Source organism: Manacus candei, unplaced genomic scaffold, assembly GCF_025592945.1.
Source record: "Manacus candei isolate 608988 ecotype Guabito, Panama unplaced genomic scaffold, ASM2559294v1 h1tg000048l, whole genome shotgun sequence".
Lineage (NCBI taxonomy): Eukaryota > Metazoa > Chordata > Aves > Passeriformes > Pipridae > Manacus > Manacus candei.
The window spans coordinates 4,931,413-4,954,768 of record NW_026138096.1 but is presented as its reverse complement, the minus strand read 5'-3'; the positions used below and the strand labels follow the sequence as shown (position 1 = coordinate 4,954,768).

Genomic DNA, 23,356 nt, shown 5'->3' with positions numbered 1-23,356 from the left:
AAATGTGCAGCCTGCCCTGTCAGCAGCCAGAGGACACAAGGAGGTTTTTGTGGTCAACACTCAAATTCAAAGTAAACCTTTCCAGATTCTTTCCAAGTTAAACAAAATTCAGGGAAGAGTTCAGGATTCTGGTCTTTTGCTCTTCACTGACCAGCAAAGCAGATCACAGCCTGTGGATGCTTGTGGCAGAAGACAAACCCAAAAATTTGAAAAATTGCTCTCTCTGGTCTTTTCTCTGAGACCTTATTTGAAGTTCTTTGTCAGTGTACACCAGGCAAACCTTGAAAGAGATAATTTATTGGCAAAGTCTCATTTTAGAGATTTAAATTTAGCCTAGGTTAAGCATTTGTCTGTAGTTCCTACACAGTAACTTCTACATGGGTCTTGAGTTTACTTTATTATTAAACACCTTTTTTTGTGTGCAAAATGTGAAATACAACTACTGATGCTTGTCCAAATCAGTAGCAGAATTAAAGTTTAAATGTGAATCAGCTTGTATGAGTGGGGTGCAAGAAGAACCTTTTCCATCATTTCATCGTTAATTCTTCCACTTCGAGCAAGTTGGAGATGATGGCTTTGCAAACTGCTCCACATAGATAATCACTTGGATTGAGCAACTTGTAGATTTTTTGTCCCCTGGTACTTGTTCTTGTATCCTGTTCTCTTACAAGTTTATTCCTCTTAATTAATGCTTCCTCCTGATTCCTTGCTGACACTCTACCCTATCCCTGAAGAATGACTTTATATGTGGGTATGATACCAGCACCTTGGGTCACTGATCAAAGAAGTGATTATTCCTGCAGGTCATATATGAATATACATTTTTAATAATATGCTGATTTTTAAGTAAATGAGGAATTAATACACTGTGAAAATTGCTTGAGAACTTTCATTTTCTGTTTAAATTAGAAAATTCCAGTAACAACATCTCATTTCAATGAATGACATTACAAGATTTTTAAGAATTTTGGAGTTGGAAGGGACCTTACTTTAATAAGTATCTACCAGTGACATTGAGGCTTATTCCATTTAGTAGGGATGGACAGGAATCTGGGCAGCAAGCAGCAAAGAAAGAGCAAATTCATAAATGTGCGGTGAAAACTTGTCACCACTTTTTTTCTTCCAAGAGCAAAATCAAGAAACGGAGTAACTGTCAGGTTCCTTGTCTGAGGAATACTTGACTGCAAGTAGGTGGTGATGCACCAGATTCTCAGTAATTCCATAATTCTTCCCTTGCATTTTGGAAGGACCATAGGTTATCAGCATGTGTAGTTGTGATTCCAATTTCTCAACTTCTCAGATTACACTTTTTCAACAAGAAATCACTGTTAGTGAGTACACAGTGGCCACAGCTCAATGGTTTTTGAGTTTTAATAAAATAACAGACACAAAATTTAGAATGGATTGGTCAGTGTATTGTCATGAGATACACAGCACGCTCTTCTGACCTTGTCTGTCCTGTTTCTGCTCCTGCTGAGCTCAGTGGCACTACCCTTTGACCTCAGTGGTGCATGTCAAGGCTGGCAATCCGATGACAATGCATCCACTGCTCATCAGCAGGGCACAGATCACCTCCATGGGCATGGCCTGGACGGTTCTGGTAATCTAGTAGCTCTATGGTTATAAAACATCCCCTCCATGAAGGTAGAACTCAGTTACAGATCCAATACCCTGAGCTGCTGCATTTTCTTTACCCCTAACATAACTTGCTATAATTTCATCATTACTAGCCATTAAATCTGTGCTTCGTCCACACTAAAACAGTAATGGCAAATTAACAGTCATTTTATGTAAGAATAAATGTCATGTTTGCTTCCAGTTGCTTAACAATGCTGTAAATTAAAAGGATTTTACAAGTCCCAAAAAAGTAGAGCTTTACTTTTTTGTTTGCCAACCAGCACTATAATGCCATAGAGTGTGCTTCAGGGAAATAAGAGGAAATGAATGGCACCTAATGAGCATTTGACAAAACGTGGAAAAATCAATATGGAACAATCTTATGCATATCTTGAAACTTGGTGAAGCGACTATGGCATTATAGACCCATGACTTGATAATCCAACCTTGTTTGCATAAAAATAGTGTGGCATGTTACCTGTGCAAAAAGTTTGCAATTAAGAGCTGAATTTCAACATCTCTTTTTGTCACTGATACGTGCAGGATTATTTGACTTAACCATAACATTTGTATTTTGGTCTAGTCCTGCTTTGAGATAATTGAAACACTACTGAATGATTTCATTACTGGTTTCAGGGGCAGGCTATGAGCCATAGCATCAAACTTTTAAAACACTTGCTCAATAGATTATTCAGTTAAGGCTGTGCTAAAACACATTACAGAATTGTGGATGTTCTTATCCTTTGATTTTCTTTATGAAAGTGTCATTAAAAGAGAAGCTTTAATTTCAAAGTAGGGCAGTTTAATCTGATATTATCTATCTATCAGATACTAGTTTTTGATGAGACGTTTGGCGTCTGAGCCAGTATACTGTGCTGAAAAATAACGGGTTTTAAAAAAACATGGATTTAAAACTGTTGGATTAACAAGTCATTTTGAACAAGCTTTTATGCTTGAAATACTCTACTTTGCTTTCCATTTTTTCTTTTATCTGCTTTCTTTGCTCTTCCCCTTGGAGGCAGTGAAAGTGGTCGGAGCACTCCAAGCTTATCCATGTACTCTGAGAGCAAATCTTCACCTTCTGTCTATCAGCAGGCTCCTAGGCATTTCCATATTCCAGGTAGGCATTAACTGCTTAGCTTTTGATCTTCAATTGCTGGCACCTGTTTATTCTCTTCTGAATGTAATTTTCTTTTGGCATCGATTTGTGAATTTCAAAGTCAAAGAGCACAAAATGTCTGACAAGTAAATATCTGTTACCTGTTAAACTTCCTCTCAGAAATAAAGGAGTTAGAGAGCTGTGTGCTCATGTGCATATATTTTTTTAAAAAAATTGCTGTACAGGAGGCACACAGGGACAAATGTTGCTAAGACTATAGAGTTACAGCAGTGCTGGGTTAATGGTTGGACTTGATCTCAAAGGTCTTTTTCAGCCTTAATTATTCTAAGAGTCTATGATTTATAGTGCCATAACTGCATAAGACTGTTGAATGTGTGTGCAGGAGGAACAACTGAAGGGGTTTTTGTTTTGTTGGGTTTTTTTCCTCCTTATCCATCTGTTCTCTGAATTTTAAAGTCATATTGACATAAACTTTGAAAGTAGCTGGAAGACTTCAGAACTGCAGGAAGCTCACTGTGGCTGGCTTTGCATATGTACTGTACTGTTTCCAAGTTTACATTCAGTTAACAAGCATTAAATTTATATCCACACTGTTTAGTTTTTTGACTGCTAAGCATATCTACCTGTTCAGTGGCGTAATTTGTTTATTCGTTTTTTGCTTTTGGGGTTAATGTTTCTATAAAAAGACCACAATTAGGAATTGTATCTACTCAGGTCCATAGTACTGAGTAAATCTGATGTCTGTACAACATGATATGGGAACCCTGGGCTGTGGCTCTGGGGGCTTTCAGAAAATTCCTGGAAGGCCAAGTTATCTATACAGTTCAAAATATAGAAAAATTATAGGATTTCCTATAAGAATATTGGGTATCACCAGTATAATCATTTATATCTGAACATGTACATTTTGTTTGTAATTAATGGAGAAAGTCCTTTTTCAAGTGTGACTGTTATAGTAGTCTGTTGCATCTCTATAGGAATTTAAAGTAGTGACAAATATAGCCAGTTTCTCTTTACTGTCTGTGAAGTGTACATATCACCAAATGGATGCCATTCAAGGTGTCTTAAAGCATTCTGAGGGACTTAGGGGGGATTATGTTGCATAGGTAGGTATACTCAGTGTTTTCAATACATAAAGATGATGGATAAAAGTCCATTTTTTTGCAATAACCAGTGAATGACAAACCACTGAAGGAATGCATAGTGTTTGCTGAAGTTTTTAGCATTGTTAGTGTTGTTGACAGGAGACAAGAGCGGCGTGATCTGAACTGCTTGCTTACTCTTTCATTCTTTCCTTTCTCTTTCCTCTTCCTCAGACACTGGCGTAAAAGATAACATCTATAGGAAACCTCCTATCTACAAACAGCATGGTACAGTCTGCTTTTCTCTGTTGCAGTTTTATCTACTTGTCTATGAAAAAAATGCATATTGACTCCCATATTGCTGTAGTCTTTGCATTTCATTGTGTCCCTGTAATCTCAAACAGAAAAGGAGAAAAAGTAACATGAAAATTAGATATTGTTTTGTATAACATGCAGTCCGAGGATATAGTAAGTTCTCCAAAACTGGGATGATGGTATTTTGATTTATCTTGATAATTCAGAATTGATACTAGCTTTAATGCAGTTTTCTTATTCATGGAATGACAGGAAACGTGAATGTGAAGGCGTGTTTTCAAACCATGCCTTGCTATATCTAGTTTTTGTAAATTAGATATTTTTGTAAACTTCTAAATTGCTGGAGAAAAAAAACTGTTCATTGACAAGTGGTGTTCATTGATATGTGGCATATATGAAATATCTACTTTTCATCTGTAAGTTCTTCAAGCTGTAAAATACCAATAACAATAAAAGATGTCAAATAACAATAGATATCAGTAAGGTAATAGATAATAATTAAATGGATAATAATAAAATATACCAATAACAAAAAAAAGAACAAATGTAGTCACACCATGGCAGTTAGGAACAAATTCAGTAGCTGGTAACATCAGCAAGATGTGATTGGAAAACCTTTGGTTGTCCCAGCAGTGACATTTTAAACAACAGAAAGAAATATGTGATCTTTTTATGCCACTGAGAATCTGAATTAAGACCTTAGTAAATATGAAAAATAAAAATATAAATTCTGCTTTCTTCTATTATTATTAGTTTTGCACTATATTTCACTTATTAACATCAGTGCAATTTCCATGTTAGTGTGAGTGCCGACTGTGTTCTCAGTGATGTTTGACAATGATCTTAGTTCACAATACAGGACTAGTTATAGGGAATTCATTTTTCTAAACCAAATTCCACTATTAATTTTTGAAAACAAATACGTGAGGGTTCTGCTGCAATAAGAGTGCCTGAAAAGTGCAGTACCTTTCTGATTAAAAGAGTCATGACTTGGGTACTCCTGTACTCATGAGCAAAGGACAAAAATAAAAATATAATACGTGATATAAGTCTGCCCCACACCAAAAACTATTTTCCTCGTGACTGCACCCCCACCTTGCAATGAATGAGAGAATAAAATAAACATGGGGGATGTTCATCACACTGTGAGCTAAGGCACTTTGGGGATGAAAGCATGTGCCTTCAGGGATACAGGTGGGAGAATGAGGCTATGGCACTCTTCCTGGTGAGGGAAGTTCCAGGCAGTGCCTGTGAGCAGTGTCTTTGTTGGAGCAGCTCCTCCCATCCTATTGCCTTCTGCAGCACAGAGGTGACTTCCTGTACTGTACCTAGGAGTGAGAAGGCTCTTTGTATCTCTACACCCATACTTTGGCTTCAGCTGATAAATTTCATTGAGTGAAAGGTTCAGGAGCTGCAGATACTTTAAGGCTGTCAGCCTTTATGGCCAGAACAAGGAAAATACATTTTACGTGTTTTTCTTCTGTGGTTACAGGGGGCTTTAACTGTTTTTGAATTACCCAATCAACATTGTTTTTAAAAAGACACTTTTATATAGTTACCATTTTTGTACTGTCTTTCTTGAGAAATTACAATTATTTCTGTTTGGTTGAAGTTCTAGTTTGGATCTGATACAGCAATATGAGAAAGAAAATTGTCACCTGATGCTTCCCAGCTGAGTGAGTCAGCCTGTGCAGGTTCACTGTATCTGGTGCTTCATGATAAAGTAACTGCACATTCAGATCATCCAGATTTAGATAATCTCTGTGGTTTTTCTGTGTATGGTTTTGAGCAAAGCCAGACTTGCTGACATTTCAGTGCACTTTAGGTGTTGGTCTTTGATAGACATTTTCTGCTCCTAATATCCTAATCTTGAACAAACCAATGTTACCTTTCAGGCAAGAAGATACTATCTGTCTGGTTTAGTGCCTGATTTAATCCAATCAGCCAACCTTTTAGTCTGCCCAAGATCTCTAATTCCTTCTTGGTTTTAGATATCCAAATACTGACAACAGAATATTGTAGTGATGCTTGGAAAGATCATGAGCAAATGCAAAATAACAATCATCTGTTGCAAATCAGCATAGCTTCACTCATTTACAGAAGCTGATGATAAGACTCTAATGTCCTGTATCCTGACTGTGTCATTTAATTTTATAGATACTTTTGGTTTGCAAAGAGGATTCTAAGCAACAGCTTTTTTTTGCTTTTTTTTTGCCAACTGGGCATTTTTACACCAATTTTCTGTCTGTCAAAGTCTGGATTATGTCAGTTTTGCACTGCTGTGTGGAGTTGTCCCTTGTAATCACTGGAGTGAGCGCAGAATTAAATTAGCAAGTCAGCAATCTCAATAGGTTAACAAGAATAAATGTTTTAAACTTTATTTTCTAGATTATAGATATTCTGAAAGGTTGTGTTGAAAATACATGCTCCTTTTTTTTTACCAGACAGCAAAACATAATTTATTCTAACTAAGAAATAAAACAAAATAAAAACCAGGAAACAATAACACAAAAAAATCAATAAACTTTCCTTCCAATAAAAAAAGTATAAAGTAAAACAAAATTTAATAATAGTTATCTTTTGTTCTGGAAGGATTCACAGCTAAAGCGTGAACACAGGATGATTCAGCTCCTCAAGCTAAGTAGATGCTGAACAAATACATGCTGAAAAGGAGCCAGAGAACATTCCTTTGTTGAAGAGACCAAGTTTGAACAAACAAGCACAAGAATGTTCTTTAAAACAAAAAGTGCAAGAAGCTCCTCCAAAACATTTGGCTTTAAAAGGTTTCAGTTACATCAGCACCCAACAGATTTGCTGTAGCTACAGCTTCTGTGTTTCTATTATAAACACCCAACTTCAGAATGGAAAAAAGGTGAAAAAATGGGGCATGAGAGAGATCAGGCTCAGATCTGGGGTTGGAAAGTGAAGAGTGTAGTAGCCTGCATGGTTGTTGGGGAGTGTGTGTGTGTGTATTCATGTTTTAGAAATATTTAAACATCATTCAAAGTTACAACAAAAGAGTTTTGCAGTCCACAGTTCACGTTGGGTTCATGGCAGAACCAGGCATCCCTTAAAGTGATGAAGGTAATGCTCAGTACTGATGAAATTCAGGGAACTTGAATTTTTCTGCCGGCAATGTGTTCTATGAAGCCCTCTCAGAAACTTGGAAGGGACTGGCCTTCATGAGCCTCACTGATTTTGGCTGTAATTCTCTGCATCTCCTTTAAGTCAGATGCTCTCAAGATCCTGTGGAACCTTTGAAATTTCTGAGTAGCACCTTGAATTAAACTTGTTTTTTTCCTTTGAGACCATCAACGTCTTAAAACAAAACAAAAAAATTCCAAAAATGCATCAGATTCTCCATATGGATTTCTGATTTAGTGACAGGAAGATCCATAAGCATAATGTGGAACAACTTGTTGACTGATGATTTAGGGTGTGCTCCCAAAATATCAGCGAACATGGTTTATATCCTTCTTGCAATGTAGGGACTTTATTCCTCATCTGTCATATTTGAGTATTTCTTCATATTTATTTCTCAAAGAAGCAGCTTGCCATCTTGGGAAAATACCCCTGTCAGGATGCTATTAGCTAAGTTTGAAAACCTTGGTTTTTTCAAACCCTCTACAGTTATGGATTTTCACCTCTAACCCATAGATATTTTCCTTATGGCAATTTTTCATTTTTAAGTATCACCTCCTCAGCAAAAGCAGTTAAGCTCTGGATGTGAGCTGTGGGATGGCATCAGAAATTGGAACAGAATAACACTGAAAGGCTTTTGGTGGTGTCCTTTTGTCCGTGTTGTTTAGATGCAGGGGAGATCCTCTGCAAACATACTGGCTGGGGAAATGGAGAGGGCAGAGTTGTTCCCAACTTGCTGGAAGTATTGCAGCACATGTAACGATGCAACTTAATCTCCTCTCCACCTCTGTCTCTAAGAATCTCTTCTGAGGCTTAACTTTTGTATTAATATATGCTTTATATTATTAATAAATATTTTTTCTGCCTACTTTGCATTGCATGGGGCCATTTTTTCTCAGGTGTTGCAGACAGCCCCCTTGTTGCACTAACTTTTCATGGGCTTGATATTATGCTAGGTCCTTATATTACTCCAATTTTACACCATTAAAACTGTCCTCAAAACTACATAGAGTGAATAGGGCAAGTAGGACTGAAATTTTGAGAACTTACTTGAAATGATGTGAAATTTGGCACAAGATTTTTCTGTAAGATTCACAGGAGTAACTCAGTATCTGGAACAATACTCTGGGACATAAATGACACATTTGATGTTTGCGAACTATCTAATGAGTAGCTTTTAGGTTTTCAATTTTCTTCTTAGCAAGTTGGAAAGCTATAAGAAAATAAACCAATGGTAAAACATCAGCAATATTTTTTATTAAAACACTCTTTAAGAGGACAATATTGTCAGAAAAGTGGTTGGTCAAGAATTTTGAATTTTAAACACAATCTGTCTTGTAGATTTCATGAGGAGTTAATGCCAAGTTTATTCCTAATGTTCTTTACCATCATTGTCTATCCTCTTTGGGAACTTAGGAGATCCAGGTGTGCTGACCACAAAATATCTGTGTGACCATATGTAGTTTCATTGCCATGGTAACACAGAAGAGTGTGAAATGGCTGCCCTGTGTGCAGTGATCGTATGAATCTGTCCTTAAGTTATGATGTAGAATTATTATTCTCACCAGTCATTCCCAGAGAGAGTTTCTTCCTAAAAAGATAGGTTCAAAATCCAGCAGAAATAGATTCTCTAAATTCACTTGAAGGATGAGTATTACTGTAATAATTTCAAAATTATTTTAAGTGATTCTGTGAAACCATAGCTCTACACATAGTTTTCTGCCTAGCTCTATTTTATTTTAAATTGATTTTCTCCCACTCTTAAAAATATTTGGAACATAACTGCAGTCAGAACAGAAGACCAAAAAAATGTTATAGTCTATTCTAATTTTTAAAATTAACTTAATCTTCCAGCAGCAAGAAGATCAGAAGGCGAGGATGGAAGCTTGGATCAGGACAGTAAGAAGGTAATGATCAGATAGAACAAGAGGGAGTAGTTTATTGATCTTCCTTGAAGCAACTGTTTTTTAAAACATTTTCATACATAAAAGTGTTCTTTCATGTAACTGAAATAATCATTACTACTTTTAGGGCCTTTCCAAGAAGACATAGAAAAGCTTGATCTCTCACCCAAAGGGTTTAGAATGTACATTCCACAGTAAAGAGAAGTAGGGATATTGAGATTAAGAGCAATAAGCTTATGAATTTTCACTCCGTCTCAGTATATAGATTGGTGATTCAGCTAATCCTGTGGACTTTTACTTAAGGTGCATATTAACACAGAAGAAAAATGTTAATAGCAAATTAATTATAAGAAAATGACAGTGCATCTTCTACAGTGGGGCACAGTGGGCATGAACACAGAAACTATCCTCAGCCCAGCTGAAAGTTTGAAGCTTTTGGTAGCTGTAGTGTCTAAGTGATTATACAGTCCTTTATAATTTGATAAAGGATGGTACAAGTTGCAATGAGCATAAACATATGAGCAGTTCACAGGACTTCCGAGCAGGTGGAGTAGGAGAACTGCATTCAGGTGTTAATCCTGTATCTTGTAACTGGCTCTTTACTCTCTCCAGCTGAAGACCAGTTGGCTTATTCTGAAAGGGGATATGGACACCAGAACTAATTCCCCGGATTCAGAAACACGGTCCCTGTCTCTTACTGCCGGAACCGACAGAGATTCCCGTGAGTGCTGCAACCCTGGCCTGCTGGCAAAGCTGAGCAGGGCTTCCTTCCTGTGGCTAAGGAAGGTGGCCCTGCTGCAGGGCCACATAGCTCTAGCTGGCTTTGTGCTTCATCTCTCTGTCATAATTACACCTATTTGTCTGTTTGTTCTGCCATGGCTTGTAAGCGCTCGGTGCCTTCAGACTTCGATAGCGAAACTATTTATAGTTTCATGTAAGTGAAAGAAACATTGCCTGTATAAATGAACTGTGTTGTCTTTGGAGAGCAGAGGTTCCTTACCACAAAAACCCACCCCTCCTAGAAGTACCTATTTATTATATGCTATTTATTTTCAATAGAAAGGATGGCAGTATCAGGCAGATTTTTCACTGGTGCTAAATACTTCTTGACACAAACTATATATTTTGAATACTGGTAAAACCACTTCTTCTGTAATATGATAAGCATAAAGAATACTTTTCTCTAAGTATTAACTTAGCATATGCTCACATTTACAACCTTATAAGGTCATAGAAATCTTCCAGGTGAAAATGGAGTAATTTTGTAGCTAGATTCAGGTCTGGAGACCATATGCCCATGATACCTGTCAATACCACAAGCATGTTCTACACATTTCTTCCTCCACATTTCAGCAAGTTAGGAGCATCAGAATTGGGTCTGATTTTTACTTACAGGTTACACGAATGACAAAAAATAGGTTAAATGACTTTTAACAAATAACTGGGCCATTCCCCTCTGTGCCTCCTCCACTTTACACCACACAGCAGTAGCAGGTCATCTGGGGTAAACAAGTTGGGGAAGCAGTTTTCCAAAAGAATGCATCCAATGCAAGGCATGTCTGGCAGCGAGGCTAGGATGTCAGTCTTGTGGGCATTTTGGTAATGTGATAGTTGGCTCCATCAACTTATATTAAGGAAATTATGGCTTAGCTATGCAAGAAAGAGGGAAAACAGATGCTACAAAGTCTGTCATAAGGCTGTAACAAGATAAAGAAGAAAAGTTCTTTCAGATCATCAGTCTCACTGGTCTAACTTGAAGGGATTTGATAACTTGATCCTCACCAGAGATCTCATACATGTGCACAAGGTGTATTACTGGATTCCCTGTGCAGGGGAAACCAAGTCTGACCACCTCACACACCTAACATCTCTAAGTCATTGCCCATGAATGAACACCTAAACCTTTCCTTGTAATACACATGCTGGGTATGTTTGGAAGCTTTCTGGAGTTGATCTGAAGCTTTTCTACACATGTATTGAGAGAACAGTCCTTGAGCACAAAAGGGGGAGGTGTGTAGCACACCAAGAACTGTGTTATACAGGTACAACGTATCGCGTTGATTTTTTTCCTGGGAATATTGCTATACCTGTCACTCTTCTATACCTGCATTTCTTTTATGATTTTTAATTCTCTTGGGAATGTGGAGCTATTAAAACTAGAAGTGCAAAAGATAGTTCATACCTCTGTGTCAGGGTCAATATCACCTTAGTGCCAATGCAATATAGGTTCTGTAGTTCATTTTCCATTGCATTTTATCATCATTTCTCTGTCCCTCATGAAAGTTGGCCCCATTTCCCAGTTAGCAGCTACACAGAAATGACATTGAGGAAATTTTCTTTTCCTGACATTTGCACTTTTTTTCTCCCTTCTTTATGATTTTATTCACTCACCTGACTATTTTAATATCCATATACATCCTAAGTAGTTCCTTCTCTATTGAGTGTTTCCCTATTTAGTTCTGAATATTTATAGCCTGTCACATGCCCTATTGGCCACAGAAGAGTAGCTTCCCTATCTCTTGCCCTTATGGTTGAGAACTCTGACTTTCAGCCCCATCTTTGTGGCATAGTCAGTCTATCAGAGAAAATAAACCTTTTGGGTATAGGTTTGGTGCCAAGTGATTACATGCAGGGTAGGGGGAATTAGCAGGCACCAGACTGCGAACTGCTGGTGATGTGTCCAAATATACTGAGAAAACAGCCCTGCATTCATCTGTCTAGCCTCTGAGCAAACCAGGGAAGGGTTACTCTGCTCTGGAAGGTATTTTGCCACATTACAGGATTTATATGCCCAGAAAAACACACCTAACATGAATGCACATCAGTGAGAGGCTTGTGCAATTGGCAGGCAAGAGTGGAGCTTGCATCTCCTTACTTCCACCTGTGTGAATGGGTATTGTTACTGTATATGTAAATGTTTGATGGTTAATCAAGTATCATAATTCATGATTTTAAGTGTCAGATATATTTAGGAAAGAAGACGTATAGCAAAGTGTGTAGCCCTTGCTGTTCACGTGTCCCTGATGTTCTGAGAGACAACCTCAGAATACCCAGATTGGAGTGAATGTCATACAGGAAAAAGCAGGAACCATATTCCTGCAGAGGGTAGTTGATGTTCAGAACTTGCCTAATTAGAGAGAAAGATTGCTTTGTCTTGGCTAGTTACTCCAAAAAATTTGCTGTCCCAGTATATCTGCAGCAGGCTGTGATGGGGGGAAGAAAAAACAAAAAAAGGCAAAATAAAAAGTGTCTAACTTGGTGACTAAGTCCGTGGGAAACAGAAGCTAGTGAAATACAATCCCCTCCGGAGTCAGAGGGTTTCACTAGTGCGCTTTGGGTCATTTCGGCTCGGTTCTCCCGTTGGGTTTTCCCAGGCGGCCACACGGTGTCGCCTGTGCCCGCGGATGCGGCTCAGCCTGGGAGGCGGCTCCTCACTTGGGCTGCGTCTGGTTTCAAACTGGTCTTTATCTTAGTGCGTTTTTCCTTGGTAACGGAGTAATATTATTTGGAGATAGTACAAAACTCTCTCGCCTACATCTCTACATCTCTTTCTACGTCTTCGCTGTAGCCAAGAAATTGAACTCCACACTGATGTTCAATACTAGCGGTTTTTTCCAGGCAGGAGCAGAGATGATAGTTTTGTTGCAGATACAGTCATTCTGTCTCACAAGTGTTATACTTTTTGCCTTCTGGTGTCACTGCCATTCAGATAACAGGCAATTATAAGTTTCTCATTTCATTATCTTTTTCCCACTCTTAAATATAAAAAACTAAATGATAAGAGATATTGGACTTGCAATTTAATGTGAGCTTATTGTTCCCTCTTTAAGTACATTAAGTGCTTTGAATTTTGGTTTTATCATGACTGTCATTCACTGGCATACCCTTATTCCATTAGCTTTCCATCCTTGCTCAGTATTCCACCTTTTATTCTGTGGATTAAATACTCCTTCAGTGCTGTAGCCCTACCTAGGTTACCTTTCCCCTGTGCTGAGTACTGACATAGCACAACTCCCAGTGATCCCACTTCTTCTTTCCTTTTTTCCTTTTTATTTGGATAGCTGGAGAAACTTTTGCTATTTGTTTTAATATCATTTTCAGTGTTTAACTCAGCTTGACTTCTGGCAGTCTTCACTTTATCTCAGCACATTATGAGCTCCTTGCTGATCCACCTTTTGTTTTTTCTTTCTGTATGCTTATTCCTAATAATCTCCTTAGGGTATTTATTAATCCAGTGGTGTCTGCATTCCCTTCCTACATTCCTTTTTGCACACAAACTGCTAAAAATTTTGACAGAAAGAAGAGTTGTACATTCAGTTCTTTGAACTAACTGACTTCTGTAACACTTTGCATCAGTTTAACATAGTTTCCTGTACTGGAATCAAGAATGTTTATTACACACATTTGTTGTGTGTAGATTTGTTCATCTACTGTTTAACTTTTAAACTTTCTTATTAGGGTCTTATCATTAGAAGTAAAGGCTCTTCAGTTGTCTCAGAGTGACCACACACAGTTTCATCACTATATTACATCATTTGTCCGCAGTAACACCATTTGCCAGTTTTCTCCATCTTAAAACGTTCTTTCACTTGAGTGTTTATACTTTTGCTGATTTACTTTACCCATAACTATATCTTCATTTTTGCTTTTTTCCAAGAGGTTTTACAGAAAGCAAAAGAAATTTTATGTTTGTTAAGGTTTTTTTTAAGTGGTAGGGTATCAACCCTTCTTTTTTAAGAAACAGAACCAAAAACCAGACTACATACAGCATGATCAGAAGTGATGTAAATCTAAAATTGTGATACCTTTAATCCCAGTTTCAAGTCATGATTTAATACTAAGTTGGAGGACAGAGATTTCACAAGCTCTCAAATCACAAACTTTGCATCACACAGCTGCATAAAGCTTCCATAACATGAGCCCCACAATTCTCTTCATGTCATGCCCTGGCATGCTGTTATTTCTAGACATTGTTACACATGTTCACGTACATGAAATATGGAGAAAAGATGAGCATAGCTCAATTATATTTCATCTCATTGATAGGATATACTTACTGATCTTGTAATTGCTGTTTCTGGATATTTTCTTGGATTCTGTGTTATAATAGGCTGTAAAGGATTTGCAAAAAAATATAGCTATATCTTATGTCTTTTACAGGATTTCCATATTCTAAATCTGCTTCTCTACCTGGCTATGGAAAGAATGGCTTACATCAGGTAGGTATACATTTAAATACCTTCTCCAGGAAATAATGTCTCATAAAGAGACAACTTGGTAACTAGTTGAAAATCTGCACAGTAATAACACTTCAAAGGTGTTTTGGCTGCCAGCCCTGTCTGACAGATTCATACGCTGTGTGGGTTAGAGTTTGTCTCTCTGTAAGAATAAGACTGACTGAGGCGTCTCCTTTTAATTGTGTGCATCATGAACATTAAGAATCTTGAGTCTCCTCCCAACACAAACGAAGGTCTAAAATGTACAGGCTGCACATATTAATAGATCACAGTATAGCCTGAATTAATGATAGAGGTGGTTAGGCCTATAATTAGGCAAGTAACGATCTTAGAGCAAAGCTGCTCCAGCCTACATCCATTGCATTTCTTGAACTATGTTTTGCTTTTTTCCAGTGTCCACGCACATGTGTGTGTGTATGGATGTGTATATACACACACAGTCATTGTACTTTTAAGGCAGGGAGGAAACTACAGACAGAATGACAAGCAGCAATCTAGAAGGAAAAATGCCTAACCAAATTATGATCAGATCAAACTAGGCATTTTTTTTTCTAACCCTTTTTTTGCAACTTTTATTAGTCTTTGGAAAAAAGACATCTTTGACACTGTGGCCTCTCTTTCTCTCTGGAGCCTAGCATTATGGGTTGTCAATTCATGGCTTATACTTTTAGGTGAAAAATCATTATGGTTTATAGTGATAAGCTGTCAATACATAGATGCATGTGCACTTACATTTTGAAGATTGATTTGTGTCTAAATTACATGGACAGGACCTCATTCAAATTCCCTTCTTTCTCCAAAGGAAGATGTGAAACCTGCAAAAGCACATAAGCAGGATTAAGCTTCCCCAGTAATAAGAGTCAAACTGAGAGTCACTGGTAGGAGTTACAAGAGAGTAACTATCAAGGAGTACCTAAATGGATTTTTCAGTATTTACTGAAAGTTCTATCCTTTTGAGTTAATATTACAGGACTAATTATGCATGTGTTGCTTTGATACCTGGTTGTGTGAATTTGTCTCTGAAGCAATGAGTGGCACTGACATTTGATTGAATAAGATTTAGGAATTTGAAAGGGTCTGTATAAACCCGTTCCCATCTATGAGTCAAGAGTTTTTTCCTGACTTTTCAGAATAAGTGTTGCCAGTAACCTGAAATGATCAAGGCACTGAAGTGCCCAGCCACTTATACCCAGGCACTGTGCTGGTGAGGCAGCAAAACCATCCCAAGGCTTCCCACAGATGAGGCCAAAGCAGATTCAGGAAGCCATGCAATGTGATGGGAAAGCAGCAGATGGCAGCATCTGTCCCACCTAAAGGATCCCAAACCTGTAGAAAAGTTGAAAAGGTTGCTCATGGTCAAATCCTTGAGGCCAAAATTCCTCTTAGAATAGATGTCCCCTGTTTGGATTGTAGGTTCATACCAGCTTTTGTGGTTTGTTATGTTTAATCAGCCATCCCAGTGCTACATAACAGAACAAACCAAAAGCAAACAATAAGGAGGCTTGCAGGTTATTGTGAGCATAGCTGTGCACACTGTTGATACCCCAACAGGCAAAAATGAGACTTGGGGGAAAAAAAAGTCATATAATAATGCTTTTCTGATTTCCTGTACTGTTTTTCATAATAGCATTTGCCAGCAAAGGAAAAAGATAGCACATATACACAGTTCTCCCTGGCCTTAGTGGCATCAGCAGTGTGAAGCAGAAAGCAGGAGAAAAGTTTCAGTGCAGCATAAGTGAATTGTGATGATGTCAGTCAGATGTCTGCATCACAGGGAAGGTCATGTGACAGTTTCAGTCTTACCTTGCTTGCTTGAACAATTAGTTTGAGTGAGACTTATTTCATTTCACTTGCGTAGTAGCAGCTGGTTTTCTTTTTTTTTCTCTCAACAACATGCAGAGTGGTTTTGTGGTGTATTTTGCTGCTACATTGCTTCTTTCTTTCTCTGTCAGCCTGAAAACATGGGCCAATATGAAACGGACCAGGAGGCAAGCTGGGGGATGAAAGGTACATTGCAATATCATTTCCACTCTGCTTTGCGTTTTCTTCCTTTGAGAATGTTTGTTAACATATTACTATAAAGGTTACTATTCTGAGGTCATCCTGTAGTTCTCTTAATAAGGCCTAAACAGAGACACAGCTCAGTATCATATTTGTCACAGAGAATCTTCTGTTTACCAAGCCTAACATAAAGGCCTGACTGAAGTCCTGCAAGTCAGAAGGTGATGCAACCAGGCTGAGTCAATAGTAGGATCCTTGATATGTGTCAGCAGACTCTCTGGTGTTGGTCTCGTGTCAAAGACAGAAGAAAATTTAGGATAATCACTCCTTCAAGACTAATGTGAAAAAAAAAAGTCCATTGTGCTTTTTATTTGTGCTACAGTGTGGTTAAAATGTATCGAATTAAAAAATGAGAATTTATTTGCATTATATTTTTTTATTGCAGTTTAAGTGGACTATGAACTCAATGTGGAACTTGGGTTGGAATTTTCAAAAGAGCTGAGAAATTTTAGGAACATGCATCAATTCCTGGGGAAGAGTAGGATTTTATTTCCAAGACACCTGAACTCATTTTAAAAATCTTATTCTGATGCTTCACTTTATGCCTCTGTGTTGATACAAATCTTTGTCTCTATGTTTGAATAGTTTAAAGTACAAGTTTTGAAAAGTAGACTTATGTATTTTATTTCAGACCATAAAAAGGCCTGTGAAAACATATTGGCTATCCTGGTTGCATTTAATAATCACAGAATAGATGACTTTTTGGTAGTCATATATATAGTCACACAGACCTACTAGAATTCTCTTGTGCTAGTATAGATCCAGGACTCATTGTCCACACACCTCCAAATAACTTTTTCTTCACTATCATTATTCCCACTGCAGTCAGCCCAAGTGCAGGATGTTGGCATCTTGGAATATTATATTATCTTAATGGTTTTCATATATGTTCCCAAACTGACATGCCTGTAATAATCCATATATTTTAACTATTTTCAGTAAAGAACAATAAGGGCAGGACTTTTGGATGACAGACTGACTTAACTCTGCACAAAAGCCTCCTGTAAAAAGAAAATCCCAATTTTGCCAGACATACTCACCGTGTAACCCAATGGCATCAGGAGATGGATTTTCTGTAATAAACCTTTGATTTCAAGGACTATTGCTTTGGTAATAAACAGTGTTATAGGCATTCAGTGCATGGGGGTTAAATTCTTACTATGCATGCAGTTATCCAAAAACTATTGAGAGGAAAGAAATGTAGTAGCATAACAAATTTCTGACGTACCTAAATGTTTATTATGGTGACACTAAAAGAACCTTACAAATTCTAAACTGTGAACCTGTTCTCATTCTCTTGCAGAATACAAGGTAAGAAGGGCTTTTCCAACACTGGAAGAACAAACAGAATCAGCACTTCCTAGCAAGGTTACATGGGTTCCTTTCTTTTATTTTTTTTTTGTTGTTGTTGTTAATTTTTGTCCCAGTGAAATATTTGTCAAATCAGGATGCAAGTATGTACCATTTATATTAGTAAGTTCCCCACATGGCCATTTCCACATATCAGAATCAGATTCAGCTGGAGTTCATATGCTCTTGTCTTTTTAACAGATTTATCCTTATGAAACACTTATTGTAACAAACCGAGTTCGTGTGAAATTGCCTAAGGATGTGGACAGGACCAGGCTGGAGGTAGGAATGATATTTGCTCAGCAGCTTTGCAAGCATTTGTCCTGTTTGTTTACTATGCTAGATATTCTGGTGCCTAAGTAATAGCAATGAAGAAGAGAAGAGAGGAATAACATTATGTATTGTATTATATTTTATTTCAAAAAAATCAGTATGCAGGCTATTTAACTAAAAAAGAATAGTTAAAAACCTAGCAAATGTCTGACCAAATGGCGTTTTAGAAAGATACTGATGAAACTCATTACTTTTGGATGATTATACAGGATGTTGAAAGTTCAAGTGGGGAGTGTGGAAACTTGGAGTTTGTTTTATTTTTAATTCCTACAAAATCATCCTCCTAGAATAACGTAAATATTACGAATAGTCTCAGTTTATCCTACAAATACATGGGCCTATGTTTCCAGTCCATTGTCTTATTCAGGCTTTCCTTTGCCTGTGTGATCCATGGTCACTATGCTACAGTTTTGCTGTAGCATCCACCTCTCTCAAAGAGTAGTAGTATAAGATGGAGAAATGCAAATATAATTTATTATAACAGAATGCTTAGTTTCCAAGTTGATGTTCATGCAAAATTCCTGAGGTTGATTTTTTTTTGACTGAGCAATGACAGGACTGAATAAAGACCCACCTAAACTAACATATCTTTCTGTGAATTACTATTAAGAATAAGAAATGTTTTAATAAAAATTAAGTGATAACAATATTAGACTTTTAGGAATATTTGTATCTAAATAAATTTACTGTATTTTTAACTTGATAATGTGACAAGAAAAGAAAAAGAAAAATTAATTTTAAAGCAAGAAAATAAGAAAAACTTTGAAGGAGCAGAAAGTCCCTCATTAAAGATTAATTTTTAAAAACAAATTAATTTATCAAATTTACATACATGTAGTAGGTTTTCTCTTTGGTGTTATTTTCTTAAATACTTCAATGTGCTTGTTGCTTGATTACCCAGCAAGTAGTGTTGCTTTGATTGTAAGGAAAAAAGAGCCTCAAATGTGTGCTATTTTAAGCCTGGGATATAGCAAGGCATAATAGCAATAACAAAAAGCATGATGAGTCTGGAAAAAGGAACAGGGAGTTGGAGGGATGCTCATCTGGACATATCTTATATTCTTTTATGTATATACATACACATGTGTATGTCTGTATTAAAGAATAGAGTCTTTGTTTAAACGCATCAGACTGGTCTGAATAGCAAATGTAGCTCTAAATTGCTTTTTTACGACAACATATAGTTTGCTTTGGATGGATCATGCCTGTCCTGGCTGTTATCTGTAACTCACACACCGTCCTCAGCCGGGATTGCTGTTTGTTTAACATTGGAGTTGCTCAGTCTGCCTCACACCAGGTGTAGAACAGGGCCTGTTGGCTCAAGGAGCCCGACCACTTCAAAGATCTCACAGAGATTTGCAAAAAAGAACAATAAACAAGATCTGCTTCAAACCTGCACCAGCACAGCAATGAGGGGACCAAGCCAATCCTGCTGATTGCTGCACTATGCTAAATGTGTGTGTCTGCAGGAAGGACTCCTTTGTAGACCATCTTACATTAAATAGGGATTGGTGGTTTTTTAAACAATTAAATTAGCAGAGTTTTAATAGGATTGTAACTACTGAAAAAGCAGAGTCAGCTGCTCGTCTACACATTCAAACCATATGCAGAGTTAAGTGACAAGCACAAACCATTGCCTTCCCTACCAGCCTCTTCCCCTCTTCCCTGACCTTTTCTTCTGTGTTACAGAATTGCTAGAAATAAGTAGCTTTGGATAGAAAAACAGTTTATCATTATTTCCTCTTGTGGCAGAAGAAGAAGAAGAAAATTGTAACTTACTTATTGACTTGTGCATTCAGCAGATTTCAGGCTTGCGCAAGACCCAGGACTCAAGGAGCCCAAGACTGTGTGGGTTTGTAGGTTTGCACAGAAACAGACACATGGACACAGACACACACCATCTCTTACTAGAGGGCCCACATAACATATCTTAGTATCTTCAAGCTTTTGAGGACAACACTGGGAATACTGGAAGCAGGTATTAAGGTTAGATTTCAACATTTCTTGAGGTCCATTTCACATTTACTACAGGGTGTGATTCGATACTTGGAATCTCTAGGAGGCAAGTGCTCTTTCCAATCAGAATTGGCCAACTTATGTTCTACTTCCATCCTGCACAGCCAATGTCACGTGTGAAAGGGCTGGATTTTTTCCTACAGAAATGGACATAGCAGTGCTAAGTCCATTTATTGTCCAAACTGGAGAGTGATATATCTAGGAAAATATTCTAAGAAAAAAACATGTTCTAATACACTAATTTTATTCTGATCAGTTTTGTGGGCTGAAGCCACACCTTGCCCTTGCTGCTGCAAATCCAAACAAGCTCCTGAGTGTGATAGCTGTGGTCGGGGTACAGGTGATGCCAGTGAAAGGAGACTTAGAACCATTGTGTTTCATATCAGCTATCAAACCTGAAAGCAGTCTTACCGTGTCCTCTATGTTTAGAATATCTCACACGTGATGTTTCTGATTTTCTGGTCTACAGAGCAATAAGGTGACTAAATTTGCATGAGCTAGATTTATTCAACAACTGTCTCACAAGTTGACTTGAAGCAGGCTCCAGTTCGTGAAACAATTTGTTGTGAACTTTGAATGATCCAGCATAGATGTCACGGAAAAGCCAGCGTTGTTTGTCTCTGATTCCCTCTTCCAAGGGAAGTCACATATATTGAGTGTTCCTATCATGAAAAGTGAGCTCAAGTAGATGGTATTAGCTCCTGGGGTCAAATTAAGGGAGGCTGCAATGAAGGCTTGGCTGATGTTCAAGGACCACAGGAGGGTGGGGGTTTAATGGATGGCAGTGTTTTCCTAACTTTGCTCCCATTGTGAGTATTTTTTAGATTACGCTGTTGTGCAAGAAATTTATTTAAAGGATTATAAAAATATTTTCTTGTAAAAATGCATATTTTTCTAAGGCCAAGAGGTATCTAGAGATTAGGAAGGCTCAACTGGTAATAAATGCACTCAAATAATAGTAATTCTTTCTTCAAAAGTACATGTATCTAAGCACAGAAACACTCAGCATGTTTTTGTTTGCCTGTTTTAACTCAGCAGTGAGACAGAAGTACCTAATTCCTTGTGTTTCTCCAGGAGATGTTTATGCCAATAGTGAACTAATACATATAGCATTGAGAACTGGTCATAGTGAGTAGCCTGCTGAGTTTTAAATACATTGCTGGCTCTTTGACTTCTGAATAAATAGCCTGGATCTTGCTTTAGTATAAGCTGATTAGAAATGCAAGGAATTTACAGTAGATAAGGATTTGGCCAAGTACGTTTTTTTCGGAGCTTCTCTCTACCACAGTGCTGTTTATTGTAATATTAGATGAACGGAGCAGCATTCCCCTGAGCTATTCTAACAGGAAATGGGGAAGAACAAGTTCATTCAGATAATGTTGCAGAACAAAGCAGTAGCACAGGGGTGGATTATACAGCCTTGGTGGAGAAGAGGAATTGCAGCCTCATAGCATCTGCAGATGACATGAACTTGGGGGACCAGCAGTTAATGCTTAGGTGAGCAGAGTCTCTGTTCAGAGGGACCTGGCCAGGCTGGAGGAATGGTTGACAGACTTCATGAAGTTCAGTGAAGATAAATCCAGATTCCTGCGTTTGTGACTGAGTAGTGCCATTCAGCAGAACAAGATGGGAGGAACATCAGGTACTTGCTGAAAAGTACCTGGTGATCCTGATGGAAAATAAGCAGAACGTGAGTCAGCAGCTCAGCTTTGTAGTAAAGGGGTTATAGAGTAAAACATGCCTTTCTCAGATGTAGGCACTGGAGAGGCAACAGTCACAAGTTGCAGGAAGGGAAATTACAACTGAATACAAGGGGAAAGTTCCTCACTGAAAGAGTAGTGCAGTGACTAGGTTGCCCAAGAGACTGTGGAGTCTCTATGCCTGAAGGCATGCAAAACACAGCTGGACAAGGCCTCGAGGAACATGGTCTGATTTTAAAGTTGACCCTGCTTTGAAGACCTCCATAAGTCCCTAATTTGCTTAGATTGGTATATTCTGTGAAGACATAATATAATTACAAAACATGATTTTTTGGTGAACTTGCTGCAACAGTATTTGAAAAAAATACATAATTTGGTTTATCTTGGAACTTTTTATCTTTCTTTTTTTTTTTAGTACAGGGGCTTAAATGTAAGTGTCCTGGAGCAAACTTCCCTATTTTGAACAACTTAAGTCCTGAGTTTTCAGAGACTATCACCTTTGGATGGTACACATTAGCACATTCCTTACCTGGTGGTTTTCCAGTGGTGTTCCATATGACCTTTTTCACTTTTTCCCAAAGGAAGTTGGTCTTAGGACACTTTTGAAAATCTTAATAACTCTTTTAAATAATAAAAGGTATTCAAGTACTTTAGCCTTGGGCTCCTAAAAGCATGTACTTGATACATTTATCTCAGATTGGATATTGTTTTCCTGGTCTTCACTCGTAGTAATGCGGTTCAGTGCTTGCGAATTCAAATTGATGGTTCTTGCCCAACTGAATAGATTTATTTCTTTTTTTCCTCCTGAAGTTGCTTTTATCACAGAGTATAACATTTCTTTTGTGGTCACGGGCTGGTAATTTTGAAAGCCATTATAGTTCAAGTCTTCTGTTTGGAAACCATCTTGTAGTGTTTTCATTTGATTTTCTTGTCTTAATGTATCTTAGTTTTTTTAGCCCCTTTTTTTTTTTTTGAATGTCAGGAGTTAAAAGCATTATCCCTTCATGCCTATCAAATGCAGTAGAAAGTAAATTATTCCAGTTTTTGTTTGAGCCTGTTCATTTCTTTGTTTGACAAGGATACACTGAAACAACTGCAAAGTAAAAAAAAAAATACTCTGGAATGTCAAGTAGCAAAGTTTCATTTGCCACCTTCTCTTGTAAACAGAAATGAGAGATTTAAACATGGGTGCGGTCTTGTTTGAACAGAGCACTCACATTAATTCAAGCATGCTTTTCCTCCTGGAACTGCTTGTCTGGATTTGCTTTAGGGATAACATTTTTTTCCACTAGTTTTTATTCAGCAATCACCCTGGGTTCTAGCCATTTGGGCTGCAGACATTTTAGGACTTGTTTCCAGTATTTGAGCCTGCATTTATAAGAGCCCAATCTCCTAGAATCCATTCATACGAGTAATGTTGTGTGTCCCACCTCCTCTGCAGCTCAGATGGGGAAATTCAGAGCAAAACTGGAATGCTGTG

The 23,356-nt window shown here is 37.7% G+C and overlaps 1 protein-coding gene across 1 annotated transcript in view; it reads left to right on the top strand.

The window, feature by feature from the left end:
- The window catches only part of ABLIM2 (actin binding LIM protein family member 2), a 139,466-nt gene that overhangs the window by 106,751 nt on the left and 9,359 nt on the right, over positions 1–23,356 (top strand). The window contains 8 exon segments of the mRNA XM_051798339.1: positions 2,636–2,737; positions 4,054–4,107; positions 9,130–9,182; positions 9,792–9,900; positions 14,340–14,398; positions 16,369–16,423; positions 17,781–17,845; positions 18,029–18,109. Of these exon segments, the coding sequence (XP_051654299.1) occupies positions 2,636–2,737; positions 4,054–4,107; positions 9,130–9,182; positions 9,792–9,900; positions 14,340–14,398; positions 16,369–16,423; positions 17,781–17,845; positions 18,029–18,109 (578 nt within the window).